At 39.2% G+C, this 27,172-nt stretch overlaps 1 protein-coding gene across 3 annotated transcripts in view; it reads left to right on the top strand.

The window, feature by feature from the left end:
* CDK14 (cyclin dependent kinase 14) overlaps nt 1–27,172 on the top strand; it is a 505,344-nt gene that overhangs the window by 269,031 nt on the left and 209,141 nt on the right. For all 3 annotated transcript variants that reach the window (XM_084618492.1, XM_084618493.1, XM_084618494.1), the window contains one exon: nt 138–261. In XM_084618492.1, the coding sequence (XP_084474618.1) occupies nt 138–261 (124 nt within the window). The remainder of the gene's footprint in view (nt 1–137; nt 262–27,172) is intronic.

The following is a 27,172-nucleotide window of genomic DNA, read 5'->3' as shown; positions in this document are numbered from 1 at the left end:
GAGTGGGCAGTTGTATGACGATGAAGCCATAAGAAATTGTTACCATAAAATACAAATCCCCTGCAGATTGTGTAGAAATCTGATGCATTACATACAAATATTAACAGAAGTCATTTTTTTGTCCCCCTCTTTTTCAGTTATTTTTATTTCAGTTACTACGAGGACTGTCTTACATCCACCAGCGTTACATTTTGCACAGGGACCTGAAACCACAGAACCTTCTGATCAGTGACACGGGGGAATTAAAGCTGGCAGACTTTGGTAGGAAAGCAGTTAATTAAATGTCTATTTTATAATGTTGTGGGAATGTCAGACAGATGGTTTCATTGATTTTTCCTGTTCCTTAGACACACCTACTTTATTGCAGATAATTGTAATTTTTTCTCCAGAGCTAAGAAATTGATTATGGTCAACATAATATTTGATTAAAACTAGTGAGTGGAAAATAAATAAATACTCCAAATCCTACTAGAAAGGGATGATAATACTGCAAGTAGTTCAGTTCTCGTTATCTCCATAACTTAAGACTTAGACGTTAGGAGAGAACCTTTGAAAAGGCCTAACAATGAACAGGTCATGTCTAGTGGACAATCCTTTCTGTGTGTAGTCCTGGGGACATAATGATCTGGAAATAGGATTTAACTTTCATGAAATGACCAATAATTGAATGAGGCTTGAGGAAATAGGAAATCAGTAATGTTCTTCTGATGATTAGAAGAAACCAGGATTATGTGGACTGATTTCAGTACCCATTGTGGATCCCTTGTTGGGCATTGGGCGACTCTTTATAAAGCATCTCGGTATGAGACATTGTTCACCCCTTTCTTGTAAAGATGTCCCTTCTCAACACTTCCTTGAAAACCCTCCTTTTCTAGCAGTTACTGTAGCAGTGCCTCTTCCTCTAAAGGATAGTGCCAGTGTGGATGTGGAAAATGGTAATGCTTTTCTTGGGGTTTGTCTACACTTACAGCAGCGCAGCTGCACTTCGTGAATACGCTACTTATGCCACTGGGAGAGCTTCTGCTGTTAGTGTAGGTACTTCACCTCCACCAGAGGAGGTAGCTATGTCAACGGGAGAAGTCCACACCTAGACATAGCGCTCTGTACACCATGGGTTAAGTTGGTATAACTACATTGCTCAGGGGTGTGCATTTTCTATACCCCTGAGTGACGTAGTTATACCAACATAAGTTCCTAGTGTAAACCAACTCTCGGTGACTTAAAAAAAACACTTTGGCTTATCAGGTGTAAACTTCCAAATATTGACGAAGTGCTTGAGGAGTTCAGTATCTTACTCTGGACCAGATTCTCAGCTAATGAAAATCAGCATAACTCCGTCCACTTCAGTGGTACTACATCAGCCTACGCCAGATGAGAATGTGGCCCATCAGCTTCTTGAGGTGCCTTTTTTTTTTAAAGCTCGCCCTATACTCTGGGCTTCCCATTCTATTTACCAAGTGTAGTGAGGGTACCTTACATGCTAATTGACAATTTCACTAGTAATTTAATGGTGATTTTGTCTGTAATTAAAGTTACTGTGAGTAGCAGCTGTGTGTGTGCGCTTAATGTGCTGGGGAAAGAAATCGAGCTTCATTTGATCGCAGTTCACATAAATTTGATTAGTCTGTAGATTGTGAAGCAGCTTAAAGAAACAATATCAGAAACCAGTCATGTATAGCCTTACTCACCATTTTCTGTTGCTATTTTTTAATACTTGGAGGATGCCACAAGATTTGAACAAGAATTGCTTTTTTAAAAGAAAATTTGAAGACCCCTGCTCTCCAGGATGATACATTGTAGAATAAAATTCCATTTCTTAGAGAAATTCATGAAACATAGGGGGATCATTAGGTATTTATGCTTGCAGTGAAATATACAGTAGCTCTCTGATGAAATATGTGTCATTTGAGGTGACTTATTTTTTTTATTGAAATTGCTGCTTTTGCCGTATCTGTTAAATATACAGAGATCCAAGGATGATATGAAAGTAACTTGAGTTATAGTCTTAAAAGAATCTAAACAGCTCAAGGGTAGAGTTGACAAAATAGCTGATTTTTTGGTTCAGTAACCCAACTGAAAATCAGGAAAAAAAATTGGTTAGTTTTGAGCTAACGGTATGGTGTTTTGTTTTTCTTCACAAAATGAAAAATCACAAATATATTGTTCTGGCTGAATGAAACATTCTGACATTTCAGAATTTTTAAAAATGTTTTTTGTTTTTGGGTTTTTTTGGCTAAAACTATTTACTGAATTTGACTTAAATTCATAAATAGTTTTGATATCCTGAACAGTACATTTTTTGGCAAATTTACCATTTTCCAAATTTTTTTTGCCTAGTTCCACTCATGAGGTTCTGATGATACTGTGGCTTTGGCTGGTAGCGAAAAGTATAGTTAAAGTTGCAAACAGTTTTCATTTTAATCCCACTTTTCAGACCCTCTTAACTTTCCTTTTGTACTGATGATTCTCTGTGACTAGTGGAGATGTTTTTTAAACTGAGAAATTCCATTCAGCCATTTTGAGTTAAACAAGAATGAAACAGGCTTTTCCCACTTTTAAAAGTAAGTAACTACATTTTTTTGACATGACAGTAGGAAACCCAGGTGTAGTTTCAAACTTCTGGCTTTGTAGTTACTTTGATTATGAACTCTGTGGGGCAAGAAATGGCTTTCATATATCTTTGTACAGTGCCTAGCACAATAGTGTCATGGTCTATGACTGTGACCCCTAGGCTTTATGTAACACAAATAAATAATATATAATTCTCATCTGAAAAGAACCTTTGTTAGGTTGGGGGAGGTGGTTAAATAAAAATGAAAAATTATAAGAAATGTAAAAATTACTTCAGTTCATGGCCTGTGGGAATCAGCTTAAGTTTTAGCTGAGCCTAATGAAATCCTTTCCCGTTTATGAAGTCACTGCACATCCTACTTGTCCAGTTTGACAGGCATAGATCTGCCAGAATAGTTGGCGTGAACTGACTATACATGTCTCATTGTAACACACAGAACATAATCCTCCAAAAACCTTCCTAAACATCAGGGATAGGAGAAAATTATGGACATTTAAAAAAAAAAAAAAAAAGTGTCAGCAATGTTTGCTGAAAACTGCAATAGCCTGTAAATTCCCCTTGCATACACTAGACTGGGTCTAGGTTACACCCTCCTCCTTGGGGTAGAGAGCAAGCAAATAGGTTATCAAAATTTAGAAAATTCACCACCTCTGGTAAGTGTCTTATTGAACTGGAAACACAAAATCACAAGAGAAACTTCCCAGTTTCTAGCAGGCCACTTGAGCACTTCTAGATTACTTCACTGTATTACCAGCCTTCACCCCCTTAGGTAAGGAAATGCCCTAATTGCATATTTCTGGTGAGATCCTGGCCCCAGTGCAGTCCATGGCAAAACTTCCATTGACTTCAGTGGGGCCAGCATTTCACCTCTTTGTGTTGACAAGAAATCAGGGCTCGCGTGTAAGGCTTGCATACAGTGTTACTTTGAAAGCGCACAGTCTATAAATGAAGAACAGGTAGAGATAATACATGTAAATGAAAAAGTCCTTACAATATTCAGCGCCCATATTTCAATTGCAGTATGATGGTGTCAGGGAGAATTTTTAATCCCTTATGTTTGTCTTGATTAACCAAAAAAATCTATGTAATACTCTATAACTGATATATTGAGAGAAGATTATAAGTCTGTATTTTTCCAAGTTATTTTTTCCCTCATGGCTCATGACCTTGTGAAATGGAAAACCAGACGGGTTAAATTTCCCTCCAGAAAATCAAGATGAAAAATTAAAAACTATGAGGCAAATGGCTGGAGGGTCATGACCCCTTTCACTGATGGCATGGGAAATGAGAAGACCAATATCCCTCTCTTTTTATAATACTATGCAATTATACAAAATAAATGACACTCTTCTACCAAAGACATAAAATGAAACCTTTTTGCTGTTGAAGCTCTACCTCCCCCAGGCTACTTCTTCTCTAGAAGGTTCTTGGGAGGGAAATTTGTGTAAATTATATTTTGGATTAATGACAACACATTAGGGGGCTTTTTTCAAATTAGAAGAGAAGTCGAGGAGAAATGAGCTTGTGTCAGAGACAGGATTGACTTTGCCAGTGTAATTAAATATAAAATCTTAGTCTAACGGCCTTTCAGTCCCAGAAGAGAAGACCTTCAGAGTTTGGTTTCATAAGTTTACAAAAATCAACAGTGCAGCCCTAGTTTTTAATTCAGTCTCAGGTTTATTTTATTCCCTCTGCGTAAGATATCAAATACTCAGAAGTTGGCTTTGGTAGATCATTGTTCTTGGGTAAACATGCTGAAGGAAAAAGCACTCCTGCTTGCTAGTGCATCACATTGCCGCTGAGCTGGAATCTTTGAGTAACTGTAGACACAACCTTTTTTATTTTTTTTTAAGCTGTGGAGAGTTCCCAGATGTTGATACTCTTATGTGTGTGTCATTCTTCAAAGCAAAGAAGTAACCAAGGGAGGATTGCTTTTGTATTGTGCCTATGGAAAGAGCATTTATGAGAAGAGAGACTCAGCAATCAAAGGAAAAGGGAAAACAGACCAGAGACTGTATCAAATTAAAAATTGATAAAGTATAAAAAATTGCTTTCATGACATTGTATGAGATGGAAGAATATGTCTAAAATAATTGTTGCTACACAAAGTAGACAAGAAGTAAACTCTTTTTCTTTCTATTCTAAAACTAATATAAATTCTAAGAAATATTAAAATATGCTAGGAGTTCTCCCTATGAAATGATTAAATAAGAGCAAGAATTAATTTTGATCTTGTGTGTGAATTTGATTTAAAGCTTTTTTTTTTTTCCAAGCTGTCCTCTAAGTAGAAACAAGGTGCTAAACCTTTAATGAATAGAGCCATTTTCAATTACAAATTGAAAAGAATACCACCATTTGTTTTAAGCTACCCACCATACAAAGAAATCAAACTTCCTGGCTAATTTCCTTTGGCCTCCGTTCACAATTTCTTCACTTAGCTATTTGTATATCTTAAGCCTCCTGTATTTGCATATACGTTTGTTTAGCCTTTACACAGGATTGCTTTTGGTGTGTTGAAAAACTGATCAGTTTTGTTTGGTGATGTCATTCTGCAGAAATTTTGAAAGCTGCAGTATTTCTCAGAATAAACATATTTATCTCAACTATAGACAGTGTCAAATGATTGTGCAATATCTGATAGAAGCACATACTAAAAGAGAGAACCCTAAAAATGGCATACTTTCCCAGTATATGTAGATATGATCAGATTTTTTGCCTAGTCAATAAGTGCATGATCTATATTGTTTATTATATGGACACTTTATGAAACCCTTCACTTTTGCTGTATATTAAAGCAACATAACAATAATGATATTTCAGTTACCATTACATTTCAAATTAATGTAGGAAAGTGTCTCCTCATAGACTTTCACAAGAAAACAGTGCTTCAAAGACTTTGAAAGGAAATAAGGATTGAAGTATTGCAGACACTTTCTTGTTCGGTTTTCATGTAGAAGACATAGGGTGGGTTTTTCAAAAGTTCTCAGCATTGGGCAAACACTGCCTCGGAATTGACTTCAATGGGGGGAGAATTAAGCAATTCTGAACACTTTTGAAAATCTGATTCCTAGATTTCAAGTGACTAATTCAACCAATCTGTTCTATCAAGGTTTTCGTACCATGCCTGTTACCATAGTATCTGCTGACCAGCTGATTAGAGCCATACTAGTTTCATATTTTATGTTTGGTTCTACTCTGTCATCTAGAAAGCAAAGATCCAGATGAGGGGTTGGGGTATTACAGGGGAAATGAGTGTTCTGTAACCTTAAACCAAATCACATCTGTGCCAGTTACATACTGACTTAAATTACAGTATACAGAACTCTCAATTTTTAAAAGCTATTATTTACTAATGTTATTTTTATTAAAAGTGTAAGCAATCCATATGATTCTTCTCCTGGTTGTTGGTGTAAATCAGGAGTAACTTGGGAAGTCAATGGTGTTATAAGTATAAAAGTGGTTAAAATGAGGAAAGAATCTATACCAGTATGCCTCAAAAATATAGTTATGTAAAACTGCCCACTGAAAAATTAAAAGCATGCACAATGCCTTTGAGAATAGGCACGCTGCCCTCAGCTGTTAGTGTACTGAAAATCCCACCCAGCATGGGTGTAGAAAACAGTGAAAGTTTAGCTTTAGCTTGGAATCATATAACTTTATCAACTTGTGTGGATGTGGGAAAAATTAGCCAAAGTATTAGTGGGGCTGTTGTCCTATTATTCCAATAGACTGATATACCTATGCCACCAGGAATTCAATTTCAGGTGTTTGCTTGCTGATGAAGCTTCCCTGGGACCAGCTTTCCTGTTGCAGCACCAGGGAACAGCAATTACTTGTGCTGATAGGATTCTGATGAACAGACCTTCAGATGAGAGAAGTTGGAGGCTCCTGGAGCGTGGGCTGTATTTTGGATTGTGCAATTACTGTAGAGTACAGATGCCTGCTGTGTAGTCACTGCTTGTAATTGACACTTCATTCTCTTTAGTATGTACACTGACTTTTACAAGTTATTTTAGGCCCTGGCTGCAAGCACAACAGCTGATTATTATTATTTTTGTTGCCAAGATAGTGTGTGGCTATGAACATCTAAGCATTTGAGAAGAGGGGCTGTAAAATACAAATACAAAATACAATATTGAAATAGAAATAGACCAGAACAATAAAATATTGCCGGCTTTATTGTAATTGTCAAAGATGGAGAAATATCTACTGTTGTGGATTTTTGAGATTACATATTAAATGGAGTTCTTGTTTAAAGTTGTATGCTGTTCTCTTACGTTCGAAAGATCACAGTTAGAAATGACAGCTTTGAACTGTCCTCCTGGGAGGTCCGAGCTATGTGTGATTACTCCAAAGAGTACGAGTATTGGTGGTCAGAAACTCAGTATTTGTCCCTGAAGTTCTTGGGACTGATCATTATCTTCTGTGGGAGTGGATTTTGGGGGAAAAAATCTGCACAAGGAGATCTTCATGGAAATTTTCCTGAATTCTTCATTGGGAGGTGAAGTTTCCCCAGAAATTTTTCACTCAAACCCTTTGGGTCCCTCAGGGTCTGTGAAGATATATGGGAACCTGTAGGAGGCCTGGGTCATCTGCATGGAGGAGGTCCTGTTTTAAATTTTCAGGGGTTTATTAATGATCAATAAAAGAAAAATGTTCAAATAAATATGATTAAACCTTGAGAACATCCTTAAAGACATAGAGGTTGATTAATAATAGATAGCATGAGCTAAAAGGTTTGGGGTTTGTGAGAGTTATGCTCAATGGAGATGCGGTTTAAAAACTGGATGCTGTACATAGACCAAGAATGTTTCTGTGAATTTTCATGGAGATTTTTACTGTGGAGAGCGTGTGCTTGGAAATGTCACAAGGGACCAGAGTAGTACCATCTAGTTTACCGTTAAAATGAGAAGCTAAGTTATTTAACCTAAGGGTATGTCTTCATTACCGCCAGATCGGTGGGCAGCGATCGATCCAGCGGGGATCGCTTTATTGCGTCTAGTCTAGACTTGATAAATCAACCCCCGAGTGCTCTCCCGTCGACTCCTGTACTCCATCTCTGCGAGAGGCGCAGTGGAGTCAACAGGGGGAGTGGCAGCAGTCGACTCACCGCAGTGAAGACACCATGGGTAAGTTGATCTAAGTACGTCAACTTTAGCTATGTTATTCATGTAGCTGAAGTTGAATAACTTAGATCGATCCCCCACACCCCTCCAGCGTAGACCAGAGCTAAGAAAATGTTTTTTTCTTCTCAATAAACATCCCCTAAATATCTTTGAGATATTGATACAAGAGATCATCCTGGTGCCCAAGAACCTGTTACATTGGGTTGTTGACGATACAGAGACAATAAGGTTGTTTTGCTGAGCTCTACCGAGTGTGTGAAATAGCTTTAATGTCTTCAAAGGATTGCTTATGATCTCTGTGCTTAGAATTATGACAACTCTGAGGGTCCCCCCCCCCCGTTTTTTCAACAATATTTCATTCCTCCTTTTTGCATCTGTCATAATTCCTTTGGAAGAACAAGCATTGTCAGGGCTCTATTGGCAACCTACGTGTTGTCTGGAATTTTTGTTATGAGATTATGATGATTGGGTGGGAGAGGAAGGACAACATGTGCATGAATTATAGTGCCTCTTTCTCCCCATTATGGGTTATTACGGGATAGGGAGTGAAAGCTGGCATCTCACAGAGGTGTCTAATGTCTGTTTTGCTTCAGTCTTCACTGCAAAGGTAAATTGTGACTGGATATTTGACACAATTAATATTAACAAGGGGGAAGGAACACAAGCCAAAGTAGGAAAAACAGGGTAAGGAATATTTAAATAAGTTAGCTGTATTTAAGTCTTCAGGGCCTCATGCAGTTTACCCCAGAACTTAAGGAACTAGCTGAAGCAATCTCAGAAACATTAGCAATTTATCTTTGAGCGCTCATGGAGGATGAGTGAGGCTGCAGAGTACTGAGAGAGAGCAAACATAGTACCTATCTTTAAAAAGGAGAACAAAGACTACTTGAGAAATTATAGCCCAGTCAGCCTAACTTTGATAGCTGGAAAGATACTGGAAAAAATTAACCAATCAGTTTATCAGGACCTTAAGCATTGTAAGGTTATAAGTAATAGTCAACATGGATTTGTCAGATCATGTCAAACAATCTTAATTTCCTTCTTTGACAGGGTTGCTGGCCTAGTGGATAGGGGGAAGTGGTAGATGTGACATATCTTAATTTTAGTAAGCCTTTTGACACAGTCCCAACATGACATTCTTATAAGCAAAACTGGGGAAATATGGTGCAGATGAAATTACTTGAAGGTGGTACAAAACTGGTTGAAGGACTATACTCAATGATTCGCTGTCAACTGGGAGAGCATACAAGTGGGGCCCTATAGGGGTCAGTCCTAGATCCAGTACTTGTCAGCATTCTCATTAGTGACTTGGATAATGGAGTGGAGAGTGTGGTTATAAAATTTGTGTGTGACACCAAACTGGGAGGGGTTGTAAGCACTTTGGAGGACAGAATTAGAATTCAAAATGACCTTGACAACTTGGAGAATTGGTCTGAAATCAACAAGATGAAATTCACTAAAGTCAAGTGCAAAATACTACACTTTGGAAGGAAAAATCAAATGCAAAACTATAAAATGGGGAATTACTCGCTAGGTGGCAGTACTGCTGAAAAGGAGGTGGGAGTTATAGTGAATCACAAATTAAAAATGAGTCAACAATGTGGTGCAGTTGTGAAAAAGACTAATGTTGTTCTGGTGTGTGGTGTTAGGTGCCTTATATAAGGCATGGGTGGGGGTAACTGTCCCACTGTACTCTGCATCAGTGAGGCCTTGGCTGGAGTATAGTATCCAGTTCTGGGTGTCACATTTTAAGAAAGATGTGGACAAATTGGAGAGAATCCAGAGAACAACAACAAAATGAAAGTTTTAGAAAAGGAAAGATTAAAAAAACTGGACATGTTGAGTCATGCGTAAAAGAAAACTGAGGGGAGACCTGATAAGTCTTCAGATATGTTAAGGGTTGTTACAAAAAGAGGAGAGTGATCAATTTTTCTCCTGTTCACTGAAGGTAGGATACTTGCTTAATGTACATCAAGGGAGATTTCAGTTAGCTATTAGGAAAAACTTTCCAACTATAGGGTAGTTAAGCTCTGGAATAGGATTCCAAAAGAGGTTGTGGAATCACCATCTTTGGAGGTTTTTAAGAACAGGCTGGAGAAACACGTTAGGGATGGTCTATGTACATTTGGTCCTGCCTCAGTGCAGGGGGCTGGACTTAGCGCAGACTTCTCAAGGTCCCCTTCATCCCTACGTCTGTGATTCTGTGGCCTCTTGTGCACTGCCTGAAGTTAGTGAGAATTCCCCATTCTCTAGAGCCAGCTGGGGAATAAGGAGGCCACAGTCAAGGAACCCACTTGGCTGATAGGAGCCCAAAACCTAGTGTCTTGTGGGGTGGGAGTGAACTTTCTGGCAATAAGGACTGTGGAGGTGGAGGGCCAGAGAGGCTTGGACAGGTTGGCATGCTGGTCAAATACTTTTCCAGGGTGACAGAGCAGTGAGGAAAATGCTTTTTAATTCTCTGATTTGGGTAGCCTTGGGCTGAGATTACTGATGGGGAGTGGCTTCTTTCCACAGGATATTCTTTCTGGTGTTTTTCAAAATCTACATATAAACACTAAGTGAACTGGTCAGATGATATGGACTCAAGTGACAGCAATATGGAAATGACAAACAGCTCTATCTTTCCTTCACCATATATAACCACACCACTAAAACCAAGATGTTCCAGTGCTTGTGTTACTGTGGTTCTTAAAACCCAAAGTTTTTGGTAACTATTGCTCTTCGCGAGGCGGTGGCAGGAAATAAATCAGTGGAAACGTTGCCGTCTGACTGATAAGTGGCTGACACAAACAGTACAATACAAGAGTGCTTTCACTTAAAGCTACGCTTTATTTTAATATCAAGCACTTACACACATCTTCAACAGGTTAGTAAAATACCCCCAAAATCAATAATTACTGAGGTCTGGAGCAGTCTTTGAGTGGAATGACAACTGTCTGGTTGGCCCGTCTTTTAGCTGCTGTTGGGGACCCTAATTTGTGTCCCTGAAGTGTCCCTAAAAGAGACACTTAACTTTCTCTCCTTATTTAATGGGTTCGAGTAACAAAAATATGTCAATAAAAAAAAAACTTGTTAACCAAACAACTTCAAAGTTTAAGCAAGAGGTCTCCCCAAACCATTAATTAGACAGATGTCCTGAGGGCCCTGATAAACACATCCCAAAGGGCAGATATAGATAAATTTCCTGTTTTTCCAAACCATATACCTCAGCAATGTCAACAGAGATCTTATCAGGAAGGACACAGGGTCGGCTCTCCCATCAATCCTTCCCCTCCTGACTTCTTGCTTAGATGTGCTAAGGCTGTTGCAGAGGCCTGCTGAGACCTACTGATTTAGCTGCTTTTGGCCATAAGCATGCTAATCAATATTCCAATTATCTGTAGTGGTCCAGGCATTTTGCTGGTCTGCCAAAATGACCCTGTGCACTTGAATAAGATCAGCTTATGGATAAAGAACAGCTGACTGAAGCTGAACCGAAGCCGAGATAATGCTGGGTGACCAGAGGAAAGTATTTTGAAGAGTTTGCAGCCACGGTGCAGTCTTTGACTGAAGGTTCACATCCACAATTGGTCAGTTCAGTCCATAGTCTGAGTGTACTTTTGGGTTCTTCACAGGCACTGAGCTCTCGCATCACAATAGTGTGAGTAATGCTTTCTGCCATCTCTGGTTGGCTTGGAGACTGTCTCATCCTAGTGGATGAAGACCTGGCCTCGCTTATCATGCCTTTTTCACCTCTTGGCTGGACTATGGCAATGTAGCATACTTCAGAATGAAACCCACAGTACTTAGTAAACTCGAACTGATACAAATACTGCTGCGCATCTCCACAGTGACAGAGACTTCATGATCACATCACACCAGTCCTCCAGTCTCTACACTGGCTTGCCATAGAAATCAAGTTTAAGTCTTGCTCCTTACCTTCAAAGTGCCCCATGGCCTGGGCCCAGGATACCTAAAAGACAGTTTACAGCTCCAAGATGAAGACTGTGGTTGACAGCACTCCCTGGCACAATGGAATTCTCAACAATAAGAGTTAAGTTCATCCATGTGAGAGACAGAACCTTCTCGGTGGGTGGTGAGATGCTCTGGAATGAACTCTCCCAGAAACTAAGGACTATCACAAATCTCACGACTTTCTGCTGCCGGTGCAAGGATGATTTCTTTGTCCTTTCCTTCTCCGATATAAGCATAGCAACATGTATATTTAAAATAAAAAAATCATACTAAACAACATGTGATAGACATGTAGTCACGTTGCTTAATGCATTATTGGAAGGCGCTCAGATACTAGGGTGATGAGCGCATTATAAAAACCTATATAGAATAGTATGTAGGATAGAATAGAAATGGCAGCATATGCTGTTCTCATGATCTCCTTGCATACTGCCCACAAGAGACATGTAGTGGAGAAGGAGAAAAGAGAGGAGTGTATGGGTGGTATCAAAGTTTCCAATGACTAGAGCATATACTATTATCAGTGCCAGGGGAGGGTCTGATTTCCTGCTGTGATGCCAGACATTGTCCATTGAGGCCTTTCTGACCCATAATGTGTGTGGTAATTGGAGGCTGAGGGGGGCAGCGGAGGGAAAGGGGGTGGATGTGATGAAGGAGTTGTTGGTCCAATATCTTTGCTGACACCTCTTACTCTAAATTGGTCTAGCTTATGTAATTGCATAGTAAACCTCAGTCTTAATCATTTCTGAGATCTGATAGTGATATTGATCTTTCAGACAGGCTTACGAAAACTGCCATTGTGACTTTAGATTCTGAAAGAGCATCTGACAGACTCAAGTGGGGATTCATGTTAGTTCTATGGCATGAAATTGGAATGGGAAAATACTTTACTAACTGGATACAAAGTCTTTGTGGAAACCCTGAGGCTGAATTTGCTCTGCTAAGGTCATCTCTGTTAATGCCTTTCCCTTCAACAGAGTACAAGACAAAACTGCTAGGCAAGTTAGCCATCGTGTTACATTTTTTGACAGTTTGCACTGACTGCTTTTTGAAGGTGTTGAAATTAAACTTTTCAGAAAATTCCACTCTGTTGATATAAGTAATGCAATGTACTTCATAATGTACTTCTCTTACCATAAGTAAACTCAGCATGCTTCTTAGACTGAACAGGGTTACTCACTCACTGCTGCAGTTTCCACGATATGCATCTGATGAAGTGAGCTGTAGCTCATGAAAGCTTATGCTCTAATAAATTGGCTAGTCTCTAAGGTGCCACAAGTACTCCTTTTCTTTTCCCTTACAAGTAAAATACAACCACCTCAGTGGTACACTGTGACAGCCTATCTATGCTAATAAGTAACTAGAGATGGGAATGACTCACCAAATATGTCTCTAATTAAAAGCAGATGGGGGAAATGTAGGGCCCAATCCAACTCCCATTGATTTTTAGTTGGACTAGTATTGAGCCTTTAGGTAGGAGAAATGTATTATAATTATCTAGTTGGTATTTGGTCAGGATACCCTTTCACTTGCACAAAAATTATCTTTTAATTACTTGGATTTAGGTTTCATCCAAACTATAGCACCTTTGCCCCAGGTCAGCAGTAGTTACCTACAGAATGACTAACACCACTTTCTTCAGAGCCTGAGGTTGACCCGGTCCAAGATCCTTCCTAGTCTGAGAGCTCAAGAAATTGCAGAGTGAACTGTACAACATCTCTTGTTATAAAACAGGCCTATTCATCGCATTGAACTGAGAGAGTATTTAAAATATTGCACCTTCTTTCTTAAGTTTCTTAAAATTCGACATTGGGTGCTTCTGGTATGGTTATGGTGACAAAATACCGCATGCACCTAGTAAGACAAGAAGCCAGTAAAGGATTTAAGGAAGAGTGAAGTGCTCAGACCAGTGGGAGAAGAATTATAAGTAAAGCAGTGGCATTTTGGCAAAGCTAGAAGTGAGGTTTTATTAGTCAATAAAATTACACCCCAAACATAATGAAATAGCTTAAAAATCAAAATAAAACAGAGATGTCCCTCTTGAAATGTTCTTGTTTTTAAAAATTTAATTTGTAGCCTGATTTTTCAGAGTCACTGAGCACTTGCAAGTTCCATTAACTTCAATGAGAACAGTGGTTGCTCAGCTCCTTTGAAAAGTGGGTCATTAAGTCAATCTCTTCAGTGATATAATTTGCCTCTGGCCTGAAAAATGGCAAACTGTTCCACCAATGCATCCGATGAAGTGAGCTGTAGCTCACGAAAGCTTATGCTCGGATAAATTTGTTAGTCTCTAAGGTGCCACAAGTACTCCTTTTCTTTTTGCGAATACAGACTAACATGCTGCTACTCTGAAATCTGTTCCACCAATGAGCTCATGTACTTAGTATCCTAGGGGCCTGGCAATGAAGCTTTTGAATCAAGGTCTCTTGTTTGACTTCCATAATGCTCTCAGCTCCTTGTCATCCTGCTGTAATTAAGTTTTTGTTTAATGAGCCTTTATTTAAAGAGCCTTTAACAAAACACTGTATTATTTAAGACAATTTATGGAACAATTTAAAATCATTATATGGTGAATAAAATGCAATGCATTAATAGTTATGCAGATTTGTTATACAGAAAAATACACAAACTAAATAGAAATTAAAGAATATTTTAAAGGGAAAATAGTATGGATTAAAGAAAAGAGTTTAATATAAAGACAACAAAGATACTGAGGTGCAAAGGAAAAGATTATTAACAGGAAATGATTAAATGGATCCACTAACATAAATATATTCTATTTAGTATGAAATGAAATGAAATAATTATTTCTGACTGAATTTTAAAAAAAAGAATGAATTAAAAATGTAGTCAATAACCTGTTACATTTTTCTTTAAAAGATTTAAAACAAAGCTTTTGTTTAATTGCATATAAAAGTGTTTTCACAACTTTATATAGGTGATTATTTAATATATGTAGTGTTTAATGAGTTTTTTTAAATTTTCATTGTTACTGAAGGATACAATCTCCTCTTGATGTGCTAGGATTTATTGTACATGCACATCTCTCCTATTAATGCAAATGCGAGAGTAATTCATAAAGATCTACCTGCATTAAGGTGCGACTATTCTGTTTCCTTTGCAGCAGTTGGCCTTCTGAATACCCAAAAGATGACGGGAACTATTTATAATAGTAATACTGAGCACTTACCCAGTCATTTGCGTTTTCAGTGTTGCATAAACATTAACCCCACATCACCCTTAATGTATGTTAGAAGTAAGGAAACTATGATACAAAGGTTAAGTGAATGGTTATCCATGTTAAGAGCTGGAATTAGAACTTGACAGTTCTTGTTCCCGTAGACTTCTAGACAGCACTTTTCTCTATTAACAGGTTCTTACTTTCTGTATTGAGAAAAAAATGTTAATTGAATGAATCTTGCTTTAGAGCTGACAAAAGAAAAATGAGGTTTTAAGGTTCCTGAAGAGATTTATGTATTTAAGGACATTTCCAGAGATTTAATAGATTCTATAATAGCTTTGGCCCCATCTATAACAATACCCAGACCATGTGTTAATGAACATTTTCATTTACTGTATTTCTAATCCTCACCTAAAGTCTATGTATTACTAAGAACCTGATTTATTTAGCTGTTGAGTTAAATGGTATGTAATGAGGAAAAAGGGTAGAACAAATTTAAATTATTGCTGTTGAGAGTGAAAGCTGCAGCAACAATGCAATATCATGCATCTCAAGGGAAAATAAAGTTTTAAAACAATACTAACCATAATCACTAGCACTTGCATTTACACCACGGGTATAGTTTTACGTGGATAACTGCATTATTCAGGTGGAGAGGACCTTTATGCTAAATTGAAAGTTTTCTGGAGTGTACACCTTGGACCAGATTCTCAGCTGTTACAAATCAAAGTTGTTAGTCTGAAGTTGATGTAACAACACCAATTTACCGCACATGGGGCTTTGGCCCCATCTATCCATTTGCCAGCTGCAGTAGTCACTTCTTTCTGTGACCATGAAGAGGCTGTCACTTTTTGTGAAGATTTTAGAACTATAAATAGCTTATTTTTTCCTTAGTCTCTAAATTTTATTACAATAACGTTAAATTAGACGGTGTTGGAGTGGGTAGGTTTGACGGTGGAAGCCAGTACTGAACAAAAGGAACTAGAACAGAACAGGATTGGGGTGTTGTTTATACTGCCAATGCTGATGTCGCAAAGGCGCTTAAGTCATCGAGTAAGGGAGCTGAAAATGTGCTGCAGCTGCTAAACTCTCTGTAGACCTCAAAGGAAAAGAGAGTTGTCCGCTCTAGCACAAGTACGAGCTTAGACTTTCTATGACGGCCCTTTGAAACTATGGCAGTTCTCTGCCCAGGCGGTCTTGTAATACTCTTGAACATTGCAAATCTTGCCCTATAGGTTGTCTACTCCAGATAACGTGCGAGGATGAATACGCTGTCAGGTTGTGACTTTTAAGTTTGAGCTATTCAAAATGCATTCAGCCACGTAAATCTTCCTTGAGACTGTTTGCTGCTACTGCTTCTACATACCTTTTTAGGTTATTATTTTAACCAACCCAGTTAGGCTCAGAATTTTGACATACAGCTATGTTAGTTTGTTTTGCAAAACTCCGTAAGTGTGCAGAGCTTTAGGTGCCTAAATGAACAATAGTTTAAATAAAGTTTTGAATGTTCAAGATTTTATATTGAATTGGCCCTCAGTGTGTGTTTGGGTTTTTTGCGTGTTGAGCTTACTATTCTGAGTGTTTTGGTTGCTACTGTATTAAATTTGTCAGAGGTAGTTTCTCCCAGTGACCTACTGGAGTTATTGCTTCAGGAAATGCCAGTTCAGTAGGTGAAAGGTGGCTTGCTTTCAGTGGTAATAGATCTTCAACTCAGCTTGGGCGCCAAATTCAGTTCTAATGTACGTCTATGCATCTCCCTAGAGTTCATTGGCACCGCATCTACTTATAACAAGGCTAAATTTGGATCTGTGTCTTTAACTGTTTGTTGCCCTAGAAGATTCTACTGTGGTCCATTCACAATTTTCATATCACTTCATTACACATAGGTACTGAATAGGAAGGTTTGATTCTTAACAGTGGATTTCCAGGTATTTATTGGTGTAAGGCACAATCTTAAGATACTTCTAGTATAATTATTTTATATCAAAAGTCCTCTCTTCATTTATTTTCTATGATAGAAGTTTCTGTTGCAGAACTGTATTATGATCTGATTGGATAGCTCTGAAAGAGTATGGATACATGATTACTGGTGTAAAGCCAAGGACCTATAGGAATGTAAACTTTCACATAAAACTTTTCCTTCAAGATATATGATTTAACTAATTTAGGATGACGTATGTTTAATGGATTTTGAGGAAGAATTCACTTGAGCAGATGGATCTGAGGACTCGGGAGGTTCCTTTCACATTAAGTGTCATTCTGAAGAAGCAATGTATCAGTACATTTGCCATTTTTGCACTTTAAAGCAAAGCAAAAATAATTGTAAAATGTCTCTAATGGTATACATATTCAAGTTAAGTCACCTGCAGTAATGGTCATTCTTAGATGTGTTTGGCAAGCCTACAAAAGAAAGCAGGGACATGTAGAATTAAGTGCTGAATTTGAGCAGGTTGCACAGTGCCGTAGTTCCATTGTCTTTCAGTGCCGTTACCCGTGACTTAAACTAGTGTGAGAACAGAATCAGGCCCACTGACTGGTGGAGTTCTCCAAAGAGTGAGTGCTATTAGCTTGGAGACTAGTATGGTAGTAGGTATAAATTGTGCTGGAGTACCTAGGCACTGTGGGTGAGATTCCGGGCTACTCTTCAAAGAGATTTAATGCACAACTCTCATAGCCCAGGGAAGATGAGGGTCACAAGACACTTTAAGTCACCATTGTGCCTTCTTGATCCTGGGCTGCTCCAGAGGCTGGAAAGGCCCCAGGGATAACTGAGGGTATGTCTACACTGCAGTCAGAGGTGTGATTGCAGCAGATGTAGCCAGACCTGAGCTAGCTTTGATCTAGCTAGCTTGAATAACAATAAGAGTGAAGCCATGGCAGCATGGGTTAGCCACTCCAGTACATATCCAGGTGGGCTTGTACAGCCTGTGCCGCCATCCATGCTGCCAAGACTTCATTGCCGTTATTATTCAACAATAATCCAATCCTGCACAGAAACACAAGTAAATAGCAATGTCTCGTATGAAGAGCAAACTCCACTGTCAAAGTATTCAAATGATAGATAAGCAGATCCATTTATAGATAAATATTTGTATTTGGATGTTAATGTTGGTCCTGTTCTGCCCCCATCCCCCCTCCCGCCCCGATTACAAATGAATCTGCTTTCCTGGACAGCCCTATCATAGTCTTATTTTCTAAAATATCTATCACACTGCTTCTGGGGTTATATCTGTTCCTCAGCAAATTTACGGGCACTTGACCACGCTCTTAACTTACCATAATTTAAAATATTTCCTTTCTTGCAAATTCCCCAAATTTTACCACTGATTTAGAAATGATTGAATATTAGAATCTTAATACCCCCCTGGAATGAGTTGCTCTTCTGGGCAATGTCCCAGTAGGGAGCAAGGAGGGCATTTGTTTGATGGAGAACAGCCAACACGGTGATTTGTAAGTATTTCAGAGCACTACTGTTAGAGAAGTCATCGCTCACGTGATTACCGACGATCGCGAATGAATGTGATGGAGATTCTGGCCTGTGTGGCAGCACCATGTCAACAGCAGCTTTGCAGGGACATATGGAGACTAAGGCTGGCTAATAAGAGAAACAGGATTATAAATATTAAAGAATGAGAACAGGTGTAAGGATATAAAACTATACAAATGAAACTTCTGCCTAATTTATCTCTCTTACTTGTCTCAATTCTGATATCGTTCCCATCACCATGGTATCTGAGTGCATTACAAAGAGAGCTTCTTCACAATTGGCCCATAACCGATGGAATGAAAAGCTGTGATGGGAGGATATAAAATATGAACTATTACTAACCCAGTTTAACAGCTCACTGTGTCTAAAGGGCTAGCTTCTGTTTTTTGTTCTAGCCCTTTTGCAGCAGCACAAAATAGCTGGAAAAATTTTGGATGATCTGCTCAGCTAAGAATTTTCAGGATAGGGAACTTCGTGTCTGGCGCAGAGCTTGTGTAGCTGCCCTGTCCGAACCCATCCTACTTGAACTTGCACAAGCAGTAGGTCTGGTTATACACTCAGGCTATGCTCAGCTGGTCCATAAAGGACTGTCACCATCTGTTGGAAGTTTGAGTTAATTTATAGTAGGATTCAGGGTGGAGCAGTCTGCTCTGATGCTAGGGGATCTGTAACTAGCTGTCTCTTAGTCCTTTTCCCACATTGCTCTTAGCTATATTGCTGTGTACCATAATAAATTGTTCTTAATATTTTGTGTTTTAAACTCTTCAGATATTTATGGACTATTATAATGTCCCCATCATAGACATTGCTTAGTCAAACGATACATATGTAGCTCTTGTAGTCTGTCCACATAAGTCAATTCCTCTGGTACACCTGGATCATTTTCATTTCTCTGTCCTGAACCTCCCTCCAATTTGTCAGTATCTTTCCAATAATGTGATTCTCGGAAATCAGAGAAATATTGCGCAAGTGTGGTTTCTTCAAAGCTGTATCAATATGCTCTACTTACCTTTCTTCTTTCAAAGTGATATGTTTGTGCATGCATCTGAAAATTGCACTAATCATTGTTAGTCTTATCACATTCCAAACTCATGTCTAAGTTGGTGTCCAGTATCACCCCTAATTCTCATTCGGTGTAGCTGCTTCCCAGGGTTTCTCCATCTCATTGAGAATATGTTTCAGATTATTTTTCCTAGATACATTAGCTTTCATTTTTCCAAGATGAATTATTTTCTACCCATGTTTCTCTAGATCCTTTTGTAGTATTTTCCTCGCTGTTGTTTGCAACTCCTCCCAATGTAGAACCATCTGTACAGTGAATACTGTTAACTTTGTGTTTACCTTAATAGCGTAGCAGTATAAATGAGTAATTCTTATATATTTTCACCTTTTCGTCTTTCCATCAAAGTGGTGTGTTCATGCTGTGATGCTGTTGACAACAGAGGTCATTATTTTCATATAGAATATTTGCATGACAATAAAGTGAGGCTCATTAAATAAGAAGCCAGAAACTGGAAAGCAAGATTTAAATCAGTCTGCTGTTAAAGTATTGTGTGCACATATACTATATTCATCATTCCAGTTTCTTCATTAATGCAGATATGATAGGATGTTATCACTGATGTGGAATTGCTTAGAAACACTAAGTACTATGAGGTTGTGTTTACATTCTTGGTGCAGATGTTTAGTTTTGCTGCCTACACCATTTTTTCCTGTTTTCAGAATAACACAGACAGTATGAACATATTAAGACTGATTGAGAAGTTTGTAAGAAGAAATATTTTCTCATTTCTTGGAAAGGGCAACATTTTATATTATTTGCTCTTTCATGTGACAGCTGTTCGGTTGAAATGGCAATTATTAGTTTTGCTCCCCTCTACTAATGGGAAAAGAATGAGTCTAGTAATTGTGGTATTCTGTTCAACCCCAGTAGGCTTTTTCTACAAGTGACAAAAGAATTTTAAACTGAGAAGCAAAAATAGCTTCAAAGCTAAGATGGCTTTGCGCTTCCGAGGAGCTGATGGGATCCCCAGCATTCCATCAACAACTGGTCTCTTCATGTGATCCCACTTTTCTGTTGTCTAGCATCACTTTATTGCTAGATGCAGTTTGATTGGCTGGGTGTACAGAGATTTTTAAAAGTGGCTTTGGAGGGGGACAGAGATTCCTTTCTATGACTGCAAAGCTTGCTCACCTTTGCAGCTCACTTCTCGCTAGCTATAGGTCATGCCTGCCATGTGAACAGTTGGGCTCTATCTCCAGACTACAGTGCCATTGCCTTCTACCGCTCAATAATTGATTCGCATGCTCTAACTTGGATGCCCAGTCATAGTTTGAGTGTGTTGGGAATAGTCATGAGGCGAAGCTGCTTGGTAGTGTGTTAGCTGTCTCTAGTGATGGGTCGTTCTTGCAGTAGAAGAGTTTTGGCAGGGGACAGAAAAGTAGGTGTTGGCTAACTAAATCCTAATTCTATTTACTGGGGTTAGGCTGAAGGGAAACATTCAAACCTGTATCCCTGTGGCTAGATCAGAACGGTAATTTCAGGCATTGCAGGTGGTTTTCTTCCTTGAGGGCTGGGGGATGTAGCTTGTAATACATAGAATAGAGTGACAGGTACAGCTATGACTTGAGTCATTCTAGAAGGACCTAGGCAGCCCTAAATAAGCAGATAAACAGAGAAGGATCTAGGAACCAAAGTAAAGTTTTGGACTGTAATCACTGCCTACTGGGATAGACATTTGGTACATGTTTTACTGAAATAGTGATAATTTTTTTCTGCCATTTTTTATTTGTATTGTGTTCTGTTCTCATTCAGGCATTTCCTGGGTAAATGTACCATTCAGATGAGTGACCAAGAAGTGAGTGCCATTGTTTTGGTCAACTGAAATAGATAGTTATAATCGACAATTTGATAATTTTATTTATTTTATAATTTGAATAAGAATTATGTATTTACAAGCCAATTATGCCAAACTACCAGTATCTATTAAAGAATTAAACAGATTGCTAAACAAGGAGACCTCTAAGGGCTTTGAGAAGAGGGAGAATAACAATAAAATCCCCTTTGTTTCCTATTTTCATCTCGTGCTGCTAGAACCCAGCTGTTTGTATCTAAGTGAAGATGAGGTGCATATTAACACTGAAATAGAAGAGAAAACATACTGATGCACATGTCTGTATTAATTTAAACAAATAATTATGTGGGGTTTAGTATATGTGTATTTATATAGAGTTTGATTTGTTTTTCCAGACTGTGGGTAAGTCCACATTTGTGCACCTGCATATTTTCCCTCCTTTACCCACACATGGAAGATGTGCATAAGTTTCTCCTGATTTCGACACAAACTTGGCTAGATAGCTATCACATAGCTAGAGAGATATCTGATAGATATTTGTGCCACACATCTAGCAGTACGCTCACAAAGTGGGTATAAGTCATTGCCTCCTTTCAACTGTAAATACAATACAAAAATATTAAGTGATAAGGCGATGTGTGTGTTTGCCAATAAAAGAGATTAGGGAAACTCGGACACTGTTTCCCTGAGCCTGAGGTGCAGGATAAGGCCCCACAAAGGGAGAAAATTATATTTATCGAATGGTGAAATATCTTCATATATTTAAGACTTTTTTTACACAGAGCATGTGGCAGCCTGAGTTTTTGGGTGGTAAAAACTAAAATATACTGGGATCCGAATGGGCCTTTGTGTTGAATGCTTATCCATAGTCGTAAAATATTCTTGAATCTGTAATTTACTCAGCAACGTTTAAAGAAAATTGTACCTTTTCTCATAATACTGGTAAATTATATCATGTAAAATATTAGAATGTAATGTATCATTATTTTATTTAGTTTCAATTAAATGTACATATAAGTAACATTCAACACACAGAGTAGTACACAAACCTAATAACACAACTCTTTGAAAAATTATACAAAAGTTTCATGGTGGGTTTGATATGACCTGATTTTTAGTAACTGTGCCTTATGGTTTCTGGTTACTTTAAGAATAGGACAATAGCAGCAGGATGTTTTTACTGGTGACCTTTTATCTGTCCAAAAGCACAGGAGCTGAAAGATACTTCACTGAACTATCATGAAGTTATCATTGTATATCATCAGGTCAAAAGTGTATAAGCAGCACTATGCAAATATTGTGTATTTACCTGGTGATCTCTTCCATTTACCTTTTGACTTTTTATTCACATTAAGATTAGAAGTTTTGATGATCAACCTTAAGCTGTCTTTTTCAAAAGAGATTCTCTCTTCCTGTAGTGTAACCATGGAAACAGACAAGGAACCTTAAAGAAAGTGATCGAACATGCTGTGCTAATTAATCCTACCCTACATTTTCCTTCAGCTGAAAGATGCAGTTAAATAAATTTTGCATGAGTAAGCATATTTGGATGCACAAATGGTATAAAATATGTAACCATTTCTTTTCAGAAGAATATTTGAAAAACTGGTAACTGTCATTTATTCATATCTGGTGCATCAAAATAAGAAATGCTGTCTTGTTAGTTTCTCATATTTTTGATGATTTTGTATTTAAATAAACTGTAAATATTTCTAAAGGACGAAGATATTCTTTCATGCCTTGAGACGATCCAAAGTGCGTGCACTAAGTTTGAACATATGAATCTAAATGTGCATAATGTCATGTGCATAAATTACACCTGCAGTTTCACTTGCATTTTGGGCAGTCAGTCGCCTAACTGGTCTACATGCACAGTGAGGAAAATTCAGGCCATCATTTCAAACACAAAGACATCCTTGAGCCCATTCAGTGCCATTTTGCTACTTTGCTGCACTGAAGTTCCTAAACACTAATACAAAAGCGACCTCAACACATTTTCGGATACATAGTTGTCTTACACGCCAAGGCTCTGTTCATCATTTTTCCTTTCAGCAGTGAAAGCAACCCCCTCAGACAACTGTCTGTCTCAGAAACCAGATACAGTAGCTAACCTGTGATGACCTTGTTTTATGGTGGTTGGGGGGTCAGGAGCAGATTTAAGGATAAGGGGTGAGTTGCCAAGCGACTGGATTAGGAGAGAGGACCAAAGGTGGCATTCTGAAGAAGTGGCACTTAGAAAAATCTGCAGTATGTTTAGTTACAGTTCAGGTATCAGTGGAGGAGGAGATGTGGCAGCAGGAAAGGCAGACCAGAGGAGCTGATCCAGGGTGGCAGGTGAGAAGCTGCAGCTGAACTGGCCAGCACAAGGAAAGCTCTATGTGCCAGCCTGAAAAAGGTGGCAGTCAGTAATGTAATGAATATTTTCTAAGTCCATGTAATCTAGAACCACCTACTTAAATCTGAACTGAGAATAGTTTGTCTTTTATTTTCTCTACCTTAGTTCAGGGAGCACATTTTCTGTTTGGGAAGAGGGGCTCATTCTGGCAGGATGGATTTTCATTCCCCCCGCCCCCCACTCCCGTGTTATAGTACCTCCTTGTTTTTTCTCCCTTTCTCAATTGTCTAGATGTCTCTTCAACTCTTTTAAATGTAGGAGTATCGGGGTTTCCATATGTTTCCTTCTCTTCCACACTGGCATCTAGCTAGGGTGACCAGATGTCCCGATTTTATAGGGACAGTCCCGATATTTGGGGCTTTGTCTTATATAGGTGCCTATTACCCCCTCACCCCCGTCCCGATTTTTCACACTTGCTGTCTGGTCACCCTACATCTAGCTGAGATCTTTCACACCTCAATCTGAATAGAATCTGCCTCCCTTTAGTCATGTGGCATATAAGTAAAAATAGCTCTTCAAAGCACTTCAGACTCTTAACTGCTCATTCATGCTAGGAACAAAATTATCAGTCTTAATTACTGTACAAGTATCCACTGTCTGTGAAAGTATAAACCTGTAGTCACAAGCAAGGGTTCTGTAGGTGGCTTAGCTTCTGCAAGGTGTGCAATCTACGTTTCCCAAGAAACTCTTGCCAACATGGAATTCAGTGCAATCAGACACTGGGCTGATTTGTAGCCAGGGAGACCAGGTAAAAAAATGCCAGAACATGTAAAACTGGACAAAGAATAGGAGTACTTGTGGCACCTTAAAAAGAAAAGGAGTACTTGTGGCACCTTAGAGACTAACCAATTTATTAGAGCATAAGCTTTCGTGAGCTACAGCTCACTTCCTCAGATGCATATCGTGGAAACTGCAGCAGGCTTTATATATACACAGAGAATATGAAACAATACCTCCTCCCACCCCACTGTCCTGCTGGTAACAGCTTATCTAAAGTGATCATCAGGTGGGCCATTTCCAGCACAAATCCAGGTTTTCTCACCCTCCACCCCCCCACACAAATTCACTCTCCTGCTGGAGATAGCCCATCCAAAGTGACAACTCTTTACACAATGTGCATGACAATCAAGTTGGGCTATTTCCTGCACAAATCCAGGTTTTCTCACATCCCCCCCACCCCCATACACACACAAACTCACTCTCCTGCTGGTAATAGCTCATCCAAACTGACCACTCTTCAAGTTTAAATCCAAGTTAAACCAGAACATCTGGGGGAGGGGGTAGGAAAAAACAAGAGGAAACAGGCTACCTTGCATAATGACTTAGCCACTCCCAGTCTCTATTTAAGCCTAAATTAATAGTATCCAATTTGCAAATGAATTCCAATTCAGCAGTTTCTCGCTGGAGTCTGGATTTGAAGTTTTTTTGTTTTAAGATAGCGACCTTCATGTCTGTGATTGCGTGACCAGAGAGATTGAAGTGTTCTCCGACTGGTTTATGAATGTTATAATTCTTGACATCTGATTTGTGTCCATTTATTCTTTTACGTAGAGACTGTCCAGTTTGACCAATGTATATGGCAGAGGGGCATTGCTGGCACATGATGGCATATATCACATTGGTGGATGTGCAGGTGAACGAGCCTCTGATAGTGTGGCTGATGTTATTAGGCCCTGTGATGGTGTCCCCTGAATAGATATGTGGGCACAATTGGCAACGGGCTTTGTTGCAAGGATAAGTTCCTGGGTTAGTGGTTCTGTTGTGTGGTATGTGGTTGTTGGTGAGTATTTGCTTCAGGTTGCGGGGCTGTCTGTAGGCAAGGACTGGCCTGTCTCCCAAGATTTGTGAGAGTGTTGGGTCATCCTTTAGGATAGGTTGTAGATCCTTAATAATGCGTTGGAGGGGTTTTAGTTGGGGGCTGAAGGTGACGGCTAGTGGCGTTCTGTTATTTTCTTTGTTAGGCCTGTCCTGTAGTAGGTAACTTCTGGGAACTCTTCTGGCTCTATCAATCTGTTTCTTTACTTCTGCAGGTGGGTATTGTAGTTGTAAGAAAGCTTGACAGAGATCTTGTAGGTGTTTGTCTCTGTCTGAGGGGTTGGAGCAAATGCGGTTGTATCGCAGAGCTTGGCTGTAGACGATGGATCGTGTGGTGTGGTCAGGGTGAAAGCTGGAGGCATGCAGGTAGGAATAGCGGTCAGTAGGTTTCCGGTATAGGGTGGTGTTTATGTGACCATTGTTTATTAGCACTGTAGTGTCCAGGAAGTGGATCTCTTGTGTGGACTGGACCAGGCTGAGGTTGGTGGTGGGATGGAAATTGTTGAAATCATGGTGGAATTCCTCAAGGGCTTCTTTTCCATGGGTCCAGATGATGAAGATGTCATCAATATAGCGCAAGTAGAGTAGGGGCTTTAGGGGACGAGAGCTGAGGAAGCGTTGTTCTAAATCAGCCATAAAAATGTTGGCATACTGTGGGGCCATGCGGGTACCCATAGCAGTACCGCTGATTTGAAGGTATACATTGTCCCCAAATGTGAAGTAGTTATGGGTAAGGACAAAGTCACAAAGTTCAGCTACCAGGTTAGCCGTAACATTATCGGGGATAGTGTTCTTGACGGCTTGTAGTCCATCTTTGTGTGGAATGTTGGTGTAGAGGGCTTCTACATCCATAGTGGCCAGGATGGTGTTATCAGGAAGATCACCGATGGATTGAAGTTTCCTCAGGAAGTCAGTGGTGTCTCGAAGGTAGCTGGGAGTGCTGGTAGCGTAAGGCCTGAGGAGGGAGTCTACATAGCCAGACAATCCTGCTGTCAGGGTGCCAATGCCTGAGATGATGGGGCGCCCAGGATTTCCAGGTTTATGGATCTTGGGTAATGAAAATCCAACAGTGTACACTCCTGGTTCCCATTACTTGCATGTGCTCAGTATCTCCCAACTTCAGGGGTTGTGAGGACAGCAGCTTTTAGAATACCAGAACATGACTGTAGAAAAGCAATCAGGAGTGGACTGTGCAGAGAAATTCTCCCTCCTTGTGGTGCAAGCATTTATCCTAGACTTGAAAATGCCTATGTCCCTGAATCATGGTCCCTTGCTTGTGGGAAGGATTAGAAGAAGTTCTCTGTGAGCATACAGTGATCATTCCTAAAAATCTGCAAGTTTTACCTTAGATAAATTATAGTTACCTTAGTACTAGCAGTATGCCTTGGATGTCCCTATATTTTAATAGAGTGGCAATTGCTAAGGTAATATTATTTAGCTATCTCAGGGAATTGGCAAGGTTTAAGAATGGCCATAGTAAATGCTACTCTTTCAATAGATTGTGGATTGGAAGGTTTCATTCGAGAGGAAAGTCTTTCCTGCTCCCAGACCTTCCAGGAACTGAGTTCCTTTACTCTATAATGCTCATCTTCTGGGAGTTGGGGAATAAAGCTTTTTAAACATGCAATTTCCTGATTTATATGCACAATGTTAGTAATTATGGATGCAACTGTGGATCTACACTTTTGAGTATTCTTTGTAAATGGATGTGGGCTTCTACTGTTTTAAAATTTGACTCTGGGAGGTGAGGCAGCTCTGGAAAATTCCCACTGTAGTGCTGTTTGCAC

The sequence above is a fragment of the Lepidochelys olivacea genome (genome assembly GCF_965140295.1).
Source record: "Lepidochelys olivacea isolate rLepOli2 genome assembly, chromosome: 2".
NCBI lineage: Eukaryota > Metazoa > Chordata > Testudines > Cheloniidae > Lepidochelys > Lepidochelys olivacea.
This window is presented reverse-complemented; position numbering and strand designations above follow the sequence as displayed.